Consider the following 10,070-nt stretch of genomic DNA (forward strand, 5'->3'; position numbering starts at 1 on the left):
CTTCAAAGTCACGGAATCTCTAGATGCGGTCTGCATTATAAAGCTTCCAGTTTAGCCATCAAACGCGTTGCTTGAATGAATAAAAAACGTCGTAAGTCGATGGTAACAATGGATTTGTGAATAGAATACTATTGTACATGTAGGTAGTGCAACGCAAATTCTTCTTGTATTTGTTATGGTAGTTTCGAAATGAAGGCCAATGAGCACGGTGTCCAAAGGCGCGTCGACGGAGACAATGGACAATATGTAGCTAAGGAAGCGCAACTTGCCGTCGTACAATCTTGATGCCATCCTTTTCATTTTTCAAGGTGGAAGGCATGTGAGCGTTGGTGGAGGAGAAGTTGGGATAGTGTGCTGACGGAATGAGCTGCTGTACTGTAGCTCTTCACTTCTGTGAAATAGAGGTCGTTGCGCAGACGTCACAGTGCATGACACACACACAAATAGCGAGTCCTCCATGAGAACGTTCAATTGGAATGGATTGAAATTCACTTGGTCTTCATTAGTTGTATTGAACAACAGTACTTGATTTTAATTTGCAATTTTTAAGTCGACTAAATTTAGTCTACGAACAGATTTTTAATCTGTTCGTCTGCTTGCGATTAGAATAACGTCTCGACTGAATTCCATCATGGTGGACCAACCAGCTCCGCCGTCGCCACTTCTGGCGCCGTCTCCGGAGGAGCCGCCAATGCTGCGGAGCGTGCCCAGCGCTGGCAGCTTCCCACGACTGCCCGTCACACCGATGACGCCGCGCTCACCGGGATCTCCCTCCTCGTTTTTCCTCCACACAGGAACCGCAAACATCGTCGTTCTGGCACCGCCATCGCCGACCGACTCGAGCGTCTCTCATTCAGCTACTACAGTGTCGACTGTCGCCTGTGAGGTCTGCGTAAAGGCCAGGAGATTGCTGCGTATGAACGTGGTGCAGCGCGTGCTATCGGCGCTGGTGCTAGTGCCACTCATCACGGTGTTCCTGTGGCTCTCGCCAGCCTTTGCCACTGCCACGTTCTGCACCTTCGTAACTAGCATCTGCTCCTACGAGTACGCATGGCTGCAACACCGTATTTACCTGCGCGTGATGACCAAGATGAACGCCTGTGAGCCAGGATTAATGCACAGGGATGCCGGGGCGAACCAGAGCAGCCGTGATGGGGACGACAGCCGTGTGTCCGACAGCTTCAGTCGCAGCACACGAAGTGAGAGTGGCAGTAGCAGCAGAGAGAGGGTCGTGGAGACTTCTGCAGACACTGCGGGTGGCGTGTATATGAACAGAGGACGCACTGCGGTCAGTACTAGTGGTGAAACCGTGCAGTCGTCTCCATTGACGCCCCCACCGCCGGCCATGGCCTCAGTTGTGTCTCCTCAATTGGACGAAACGCCTCGACAACGAAGACCCAGCCACGACAGCAACGTACTTGAGCACGAAGGTTACTTACATGACTCGAGCTTCTCTAATACTGCGGTGTCCAAAATCGCCGCCAAATACTTCGGACGGAACGAGTGGATTGCTGCATTGATTTTATCGGCGCTCGCAACTCTAATCACTACGCCAGTATTCCTGATCTACGTCAATCACATCCCTGAGTTGCAGGAGAAGCAGCTGTTCAAACTGCGATGGTTCTACAGCATCGCCACAGATTTCGTCGCCGCGCTCTGTGCTTTCTCCACGCCTAATTGGAAGTATGCATTTATCTGCCTGGTGGAGAAGGCAGTGTTTACATTATTGACGATGCACTCGACTGCTTGTCCCATCAACCGCTTCCGTTGCGGTGTCTCTCTGGAACCAGCTCAAGTTTTTCTGTCGGGAGTGGTAGTTATCGTGTTCTTTCGCCTGCAAACGCGCACTTCAGGACCTGCCACGTTCCTACATATTGCGCTGGATATGCTCGGCTACTTGTACATCATCGGCAGTCTTTCGGTCATCGTTGCGTTCGTAGATGACGAACGACTGGAATCATATCGCAAGCTTTTGATCGTTCTGCTGTATGTCGTGTGGGCGTCCGATACTGGAGCTTATTTGACGGGAAAGTTGCTGGAGCGGATACACTACAGCTACTACAATCCTCTGGCATCCCATTTATCCAAAAACAAGGACTACGAAGGAACACTGGGGGCGATACTATTTGGTGTGACTGCTATGTTCATTTCCTCCGATCTACTCAACGTACCAGGCTCTGCGGTCGCTCAAGTTGGGTTCACAGTGATGGCTGTGATAGTGGGGAGACTAGGAGACCTTTTTGAGAGTCTACTGAAGCGTGCAGCGGGTGTGAAAGACTCTGGCAAGCTGATTCCTGGACACGGCGGTGTACTAGACCGTATTGACGCCCTGATGTTTGCCTCGCTCGTGTTCGCGCGGTATTATGCGTCAATTGTGATGTGACGCCAGGCGTAGGCTTCTCGAGCAGGGCGCACGAGGAGCCTGCAAGAAATAATTCGTGTATAAATTATTCAGTTGATCTGAAGACTGGAATAGAATGAACAATATTGCGATTACAATCGTAAATGGAGAGCTCAAAAGCCGTTCAGCTTGCAGACAACCTATGGCCAAGGATACAGAAGCTCCTTGGCAGCTCTTTGGGCAGCAAGGTCTCCGTTCAGCAGCTTGACCAGCGTCAGTGCGAACTTGAGCACCGTGCCTGGACCCTGGCTTGTCACGCAGCGATTGTCCACAACGACATCTTCATCGACGAACTCACGCATCATTTCTGGCTCATGAGCATTCGAACAAGTGGCACGCTCGCCAAGCAAACCGTGCGGGTTCAGTACAACCGCAGGCGCCGAGGAGCTCGCAGCGATCCAGCGTCCAGCTTGTTTCTGCCACAGCAGCATTTTGATCACGAGGTCGGAGTCACGCACGTGCGTAGCTCCATCGCCCTGCTCGATCCATCAGCAGTGATCAGTATTATTCAACTTTGGAAAAGCAGTAACGTGTACTTACTCCAGGCAAGACTATCAGCTCGAAGTTTTCAAAGCTGCACTCCTCAATTGGCTTCTCGGCCTGGATGTGTAGACCGTGGTTGCCCATAACGATGTTGCTTCTGGTTCGTCCGACCGATCCAATGACGACGTGAAGTCCTCCACGGATCAAGACATCGGACAACGCCAATGTCTCGAGCTCTTCGCTGCCGTCTGCCACGACAATCAAAGCTCGAGGCTTCACGTGTGGCAGTGCCTGCACGGGGAGATCTTCATCGCCCAGTGCCGTGTACTCGGTTGTTCCACCAGCCATCATGTTGCTGCTTTTCGATGACAATTCAGTTGTGAACTAAGAAATCTATCGCAATTTGAGAAGGTTGGTCTCAGTTGTACGCAGCTTCAAGACCGTTAAGACGTACTTAAGTATGGGAACAGCCAACATGAACTTCAACAAGCTCGATGACCAACGAATGAGTAACGTGACATGGCACTTCAAGTCCAGCACTTTTTTATTAGCTTTGAAGAACAAAAGACAAGTAAGCATGGCCCGAATTGCACAAGCCATCAGCGAAATCGTCAACCCGAAGCCCACAGCGCTTGTTCCAGTGGTAAGCTGTTCCCTTATTTTCATTAGGAACGTCAACTTTTGACGATAGTGTTGTGCTGAATGTTCTGTAGACTACGGGGTGTGAAGAGATCGAGGTGGCAGCTCTTTGCGATATACTGGCTCGCGGTGGTGTTCGCGTGACGGTTGCGAGTGTTGATGGGCATCTCAACCACATCGTAAAGCTCGCGAAGGGCACCGATGTGCAAGCAGACAAGCCTATTGAGTTTTGTGTCAATGACGAGTACGATATCATCGCGGTGCCTGGAGGTCCTGGAGCGAAGACGTTGGGTGCTAGTCAGACGTTGGCGTCGCTACTGAAAGAGCAAAAGAGTGCTGGGAAGCTGTATGCTGCAGTTGGGGAAGCTGTGTACGACGTGCTGTTCCACAACGCGCTGGTTGAGGGGCCTATGGCTGGTGATCCAGCTGACAAGCTGGTGCTGAGCGATCTGTACTCGGACGACAAAGTGGTGATCGCGGAGAACTGCGTGACAAGCAAAGGCCCCGCCACAGCCATTGCCATGGCTGTGACACTCGTGGAACTGCTACGAGGTGAGAAGGCCGCACGTACGGTTGCCAATGAGATTGCGTTCAAGCCGATCAAGAAATGAGCACGTCCCAAGTGTAGGAGTCACGTCTTTCTTACTGAGCGTTTACAAAGGAGCAAGTAAGACCAGTAGCTCAGCACAAAAGACAAATGGAAATGTGAAGCTGCACGCAAAGGCTAACTAGTCAGCTTAGGTACTTCAAACATTATTTTTTACGAAACGAAACACGAAGAATAGGGAGTGTCAGCACTGCTTGCAACGATCCAGCAGCTTGATCAACTTGGAAAGGTAACTTAGTCTTCAGCAGGTACTTCCCAGGTACCAATACAGTTAACACAGAGTCGGTGAGATCCACAGCAATTTGCTCCGAGGCTGACTTAATCTTGGGAACGAAAATGGCTGCAATGATCTCGTTTTCCCTCTGTCCTGGCATCAACTCAAATCGGGGTGTTTCCAGTAGAAGTGTATCACTTTGCGGAACAGTTTTCTCTGTTAGAGTCTGTTTTCCGGTGAGGGCTTTGCACCTTGCAGCCTGATCTTTTGTCAGCACCATACCCTTGTAGAAATGGCGACCTAGTTTGTCTTTCAGATGGATATCCAGCTCTGCATCCAGTCGCTTCTGCAGAGCCCCCACGTCACCACTGTCCACATCGAATTGCCGTGTCTTATCGACTCCACATACAACATACATGAAGCTGCTTCCGCGAGACCAGGCTGTATCTCGCTTTTCTTCTTCGTGGAAGTGCGAGGCAGCACTGAAAGGATTCTGCTTGGGTAGCAGCAGCATCTCCGCACCAACGATACGTGACTGCACTGCGAACTCTCCGTTCATGTCTGCGTAGTCATTAGCACACGTGAAGATAGCTGGGATTCGTGATTCCGCGATGCGATGAAGATCTGGCAACCAGCTGAAGAGCAGCTCGTGTCTGTGTGAGTCCACGAAGTTGCCGAAGCCAGTGTTGTAGCCCACGATGACCGACGTCTCGGGCGTGCAGTCACTGAAGAGTTGAGAGTCCTGAAAGTCTCCGAAAGTCCCTCTAAAGTGGTGAACGACGAGGTTCCCGGGTTGACCTTCCTTGACTTTGACATCTCGCTCATCGACTTCAGGACCGATGAAGAGCAGCGTGACTTTAGTTTTAGCATAGAAGGCAGCGGCATCGTTCCAGTAGTTGGTGATGCGCCAGACGCGCTGTTCCGCCTTCTGTGAGGCCCCAACCACCAGCACACGCAGCTCCGGGCCTGTGCAGAGATGTAGCATCTGCGTCACATGCAGCAGTGTAATCGGGAAGCTCAGCGCGTCCAGCATCGATGGGTCGTGCATAGCGGTGGCCACTAGGTCCACATTATCTATAGTGGAGCTTCTAGAGGCCAGGAACTCCCTCCAACCAGCGGACAAGTCCACGGAGTGTGACGGGAAAGGTGGAAGCTGTGGGAATACCTTGGACTCGAGCCACCGAAAAGTGCCGCTGTACATCCCGTCACCGCGCGGGTCCAGCTTGAGATGCTGCGTGTCCACAGCATGGGATGTTGCAGCGTCACTCCCCTTGATTGGCGGAGGTTTCCCCGCATTCGGTCGTTGCCGTCGACTCTTCTTGCCCATGTGACTAGCGACTAGCAAGAGCAGCAATGCGATCATGAAAGGTCACGATCTTCCACGTATGACGGTCATTTCGAAATTACGCGCAGTAATCGTGCAAACTAGCAGTAAGTAATTACCACTATATGCATGCATGAATATTAAAATCACTGGCTTCATAGCCACATACATATCTCAGTATGTTTACGGACCGCATTGCCGAGGGGGGCGAAGAGCTCACAGTCACATCCGAGCTAAGTGAGCCGGAAAAAAGAGACACTCCCCAGGCACGAGCAGCAGAGCAGCAGCCTCCGGCTCCCGTCGTGTGTGTCGTGTCGTAAGTGTGTGCGTGCCATGGCGGACATGAACCGCCGCAAGGGGGGCGTGCGCTCGCAGCAGAGCTACATGCAGGCGGCGTCCCAGCAGCAGTTTTCGGTCTATCAGCAGCAGATGCAGGCCCAGGCCCAGGCTCAAGCGCAAGCTCAAGCTCAAGCTCAAGCTCAAGCTCAAGCCCAGGCTCAGCAGAATCCCTATCAGTACCAGCAGTATCAGAAACAGCAGCAGAGCAAGGCGCCGGGTTTCCATCCCAACCGTAGCGGAGGATACCGCAGCACGACCACTGCTCGCCCTGGAGCCCAGAAACCCTCCATAACTGGAGCCAAAATGGGCATCAAGAGCGGCATGACGGTGGAAGATCTCAAGCGACTTACACAAAAGAGAATGCAGCAGTCAGCGGGCTCTAACCCAGCCACACCCAAGACGTCAGCGCCCGAGGGTTTCTCGTCCGCTAGACCAGCCACACCCAAGATCAACATGGCAGTAGTCAATGCCACCTCCACACCTGCAGCAGTAGCCACTCCACCGGTTATACCGAAGACTGGTATGTCAGTTCAGGAGCTCAAGCAGTTAACAGCGCTTCGTGTGGCATCCCAGAACGTCCCAGTGCATGCCAGTGAAGTAACTGGACTTGTGAGTAAGGCGGTGCTGAATAACGCAGCCAAGTCGCACTACCGTGATAATCTACGTACTTCGCTCACACCGGGCAGCACACCGAAGCGTTCCCACCACACTCGAAGCAATAGCAGTACCCAGTTCGGTAGTGCGCAGTACAGTGGCTTCGGGAACGATCTAAGTCGCAGTCACGGCCCAGGTGATCTCAGTCGCAGTCATGGACCTTTAAACTCAGGATCAGGTGACGTCATCCCAGTGCGTGGTCACCGCAGTCGCTCACGTAGCTCGCAACTACCGAATGTTGACTCGTCCGTGAACGACATGCCCATGCGCTACTCTTACACTAGCGGCCAGACGCCTGAAGATTATTTCTCTACTTACGACTTTGGGGGCAACTCGACTTCTTCGCAGGAGACAGATCCTGGCCGTGGCAGTCTCGACGAAGGCGCCAACTCAAGTCGCAATTCATTGCTGCAGTTCTCAGAAGAATCGTTCCCTCCTCCGCCACCGATGGACGAGAGTGGAGGCTTTGTATCCACAGCATTACCGTCGTGGTCTCCACCTCCAGCCAGAAGCAAAAAGCTTAATGCCTCAGCGAGCAGTGGCGCGACGTTCTACAATCAGCAGACTTCGTATTATAACATCGCATCCAAGGATGAGCCGACCGCTTCAGGTGATAATGGAGGTGGTACAGGTCAAACACAGGACCAGAATTCGGTCCTTGCGCCGCCTCCTGGACTCACACGAAGGCCATCGATGACAGTGCCCTGGCAAGTGGCAGAGGCTGTGCTTAATACACCGCAGACTAATACTGGGCGGAAGAAGCTTGTGGATTCGGATGTCGATACCAGCTCAGGTGGACTAAACTCGTCTGCAGCTGAAGCTGCGGCTCAACTAACGGGACTTTCGCTGCAGTCGTCTACCCGCGGTCGCAATACAGGTGCGCCGCCTCCTCCTCCACCTTCGTCGGGAATGTTATCAAGCTCGCCGTCCACTACGAGCGGTATGCCATTATCTGGAGGAGCCAACGCCGCGCGACGTGGCAGCTTCGGCAATGCTGCTGAGTTTTTCAAGTTCCGGCGACGTAGCAAAAGCCGTCTTGAACTCGCGCGTGACATGTCGTTCGGTGACAATGGGGAGCTGGCAGGATACCCTAGTTATGGTACAGCTGGAGCGATGCCTGGTATTGCTGAGCGTCACGGTGATGCTGAAGATGAAATCCACGAGGATTCAGTCTCCGAAGCGAGCGCTTCAACGTCAGTCAATGATGAATCCAGCTCCCAGGACTACACAGATGAGGACGTTGTCCAAGTGACTGGCGGCTATGACGATACGGCAGAAATCTCGGGCAGCTTCGTGTCTTTTTACAATGCCGCGCGACAACAACAGAGCGGGCTTTCAACGCTGGCGATCCCCCCTCCGCCGCCTCCGCCTCCCATGGCAGACGACGATGATGATGCGTCTACTACGTCGTCAACGAAGGGCAATGGTTTGCCTATGATGTCTCCGAACGGTGCACGACTCCGGAAGGTGGCGGAATTGGCTCGACGTGGCAGTTTGAGCAGCGAAGACAAGACTCGTGCCAAGGATGAAATTATTCAGAGCTCGTTGGGGATCGGCGCGAGCAATGCTGCACGTCTGCTTGCGACCAAGAAAGAAGATCGGGGAGACCGTGTACCAGCCACAGCCCCGTCAGTGACGGCGCCTCCTGGATTCCCTGGTATGCCACGGCTGACACCGAAGGCCTCGACTAAGAAGATGCTTGCACCTGGATCTGGGATCGTGCGTAGCACTACAGCGGCTCCATCGAGCACTTCTTCTGGTGCGGCTGCAGCTGCCACAGCTCTCGGTGCTAGTACCGTGTCTTCAGGATCGTCAGGTGCTTCACAGACTGGAAGCAACACACTGGAGGAGCGTCTTGCTGCCGCGGCACAGAGAGTGGCAGAGTGCGTCGGGAAGGGTGATATGACAGGGTTCCAGCAGGCTATGGACGAGTTAGACTGGCTGCGTAATGAAGCCAACAAGCTTATGCGCGGTTGAGTGATGCTTGACGTGGAGTGTGAGGTGCGTGAATCAAGCGTTTAGTAGAGCAAACAGCGAGTTAGCAACCAAAAAAAAACAATCAAATGGTGTAGATATCGAGAGGAAAAACTCTTTTTCCAATCGACAGACGACAGACAGCAGGTCTCCAGGCCCGACGTACCAACCAAAACCAACATAAACAAAGACACAGTAACATGCCTATTCTTCCAATTACAGCAAGATCTTGTACTTCTCCGTTGATGGCACGTGGTTGACTGCAAGACGCCCATCGTACGAGACGGAGACGAACATCCAGGCATCTCCTCCAGTCGCCCATCGAGCTGCATACACTGCGTCCTCGTGTTCTTCAATACGTCGAATCAACGTGTCTGCCACGGCGGCTCCACCTGCTGTCTCGTCCATTAGGTCACGCTCATCCAACTCGACTAAGGGGGACGACGAGATCGAGGAAACTCTCCACAATGCCAGTGTTGCGTCTGAACCTCCAGAGAGGACAAGCTGGTCATGTTGCGGATGATAACGCGTGCTCCAGACCCAGTGCGAATGCGCGTTCATGGCCAATACCGGCTTCCGTGCATAGCGTAAGTCCCAGAACTTGAGTTTGCCGTCATCTCCTCCACTTGCTAGCGCGTACGGTTTGTTCGGGTTAAAGTCGAGTGATAACGTTGCGCTCAGATGTGCGTCTTCGATACTGACGCTGTCTTGTTTGGCTCGAAGATCCCACGTGCGCACACTGCCTCCAAGAGCGAACGCCAGTTGCGACGCGTGATGCGGATCCCATGCCAATGCACTCGCACCTTTCTTCGTGGCACCTCCCAGCATCGACACGTCCAGCTCCAGTTTGTCCTGTGCTTCCACTGACCCTCCGTCCAATTGCCACGTACGCAGCAGCGTCTCATGACTTGATGCCAATATCGATGTGTCCGCCGTAGCGTCCCAAGCGACTCTAATGATCACAATACAAGCATCAGCTCTGGACAAACGAAGTCGTCAATAAAATGGTTCGTACTCGGAAACTGGCAGCTTTTGAGCTGGGAACACAGCCAATTGCTCGAGATCTTGAGCCACAGTAGCTCCATCCTCTTCACTCGAATTAGCTTCAGCATCCGGAAGCTTCCAGAGTGAAGCCTCAGCCTGCTGTCCTCGCTGTTTGCCACACGAGACCAACAGCTGTGGATCTTGAGGACTCGGTGCCAGACTCAGGACTTCACCAGGATGGTTGAACACTTGACGCGTAATGACGTTGCTGGCATCATCCTCCACTTGCACTAAATGGATCTAGTAGATACAGCCTTTAGAGACGTCGAATGAAGTTAATGAACCTAAAATGCTCACCTGATTGGGCTGGTTCAACGTGCTGGTTCCCACGAAGAACTGCGCGCGGTCCTTCTCCGCCAGCACCGACTCTAGCGTTCGAACCTAGCCCGTG

General features: G+C 53.0%; 6 protein-coding genes across 8 annotated transcripts; 3 read left to right on the forward strand and 3 right to left on the reverse strand.

Moving 5' to 3' along the window:
* Positions 1–631: 631 nt before the first annotated feature.
* PPTG_15005 (hypothetical protein) lies at positions 632–2,383 on the forward strand (the record flags this gene model as incomplete). Its single annotated transcript, XM_008911995.1, has 1 exon — positions 632–2,383. The coding sequence occupies one exon, from the start codon at positions 632–634 to the stop codon at positions 2,381–2,383; it is 1,752 nt and encodes a 583-aa protein (XP_008910243.1).
* A 158-nt stretch (positions 2,384–2,541) lies between these two features.
* PPTG_15006 (hypothetical protein) lies at positions 2,542–3,235 on the reverse strand (the record flags this gene model as incomplete). Its single annotated transcript, XM_008911996.1, has 2 exons — positions 2,542–2,877; positions 2,942–3,235. 2 exons carry the CDS (start codon positions 3,233–3,235, stop codon positions 2,542–2,544), a joined length of 630 nt encoding a protein of 209 aa, XP_008910244.1.
* A 226-nt stretch (positions 3,236–3,461) lies between these two features.
* On the forward strand, positions 3,462–4,134 carry PPTG_15007 (hypothetical protein; the record flags this gene model as incomplete). Its single annotated transcript, XM_008911997.1, has 2 exons — positions 3,462–3,527; positions 3,598–4,134. 2 exons carry the CDS (start codon positions 3,462–3,464, stop codon positions 4,132–4,134), a joined length of 603 nt encoding a protein of 200 aa, XP_008910245.1.
* Positions 4,135–4,234: 100 nt separating this feature from the next.
* PPTG_15008 (hypothetical protein) lies at positions 4,235–5,712 on the reverse strand. The gene has a single exon (XM_008911998.1). It carries the CDS (start codon positions 5,705–5,707, stop codon positions 4,277–4,279), a length of 1,431 nt encoding a protein of 476 aa, XP_008910246.1. The 5' UTR covers positions 5,708–5,712; the 3' UTR covers positions 4,235–4,276.
* Positions 5,713–5,869: 157 nt separating this feature from the next.
* PPTG_15009 (hypothetical protein) lies at positions 5,870–8,875 on the forward strand. Its single transcript, XM_008911999.1, has one exon. It carries the CDS (start codon positions 6,002–6,004, stop codon positions 8,636–8,638), a length of 2,637 nt encoding a protein of 878 aa, XP_008910247.1. The 5' UTR covers positions 5,870–6,001; the 3' UTR covers positions 8,639–8,875.
* On the reverse strand, positions 8,630–10,064 carry PPTG_15010 (hypothetical protein). Of its 3 annotated transcripts, XM_008912002.1 has the most exons (3): positions 9,977–10,064; positions 9,651–9,919; positions 8,630–9,587 (listed from the first exon to the last, which is right to left on the reverse strand). In XM_008912002.1, exon 3 carries the CDS (start codon positions 9,461–9,463, stop codon positions 8,852–8,854), a length of 612 nt encoding a protein of 203 aa, XP_008910250.1. In that variant the 5' UTR covers positions 9,464–9,587; positions 9,651–9,919; positions 9,977–10,064; the 3' UTR covers positions 8,630–8,851. The 3 variants fall into 3 exon arrangements, with proteins under 3 accessions (XP_008910250.1, XP_008910248.1, XP_008910249.1); XM_008912000.1 differs by having other exon boundaries at positions 8,630–9,919; XM_008912001.1 differs by having other exon boundaries at positions 9,651–10,064.
* Between the last annotated feature and the right edge of the window lie 6 nt (positions 10,065–10,070).

This window comes from Phytophthora parasitica (genome assembly GCF_000247585.1).
Source record: "Phytophthora parasitica INRA-310 unplaced genomic scaffold supercont2.44, whole genome shotgun sequence".
Classification (NCBI taxonomy): Eukaryota; Oomycota; class Peronosporomycetes; order Peronosporales; family Peronosporaceae; genus Phytophthora; species Phytophthora nicotianae.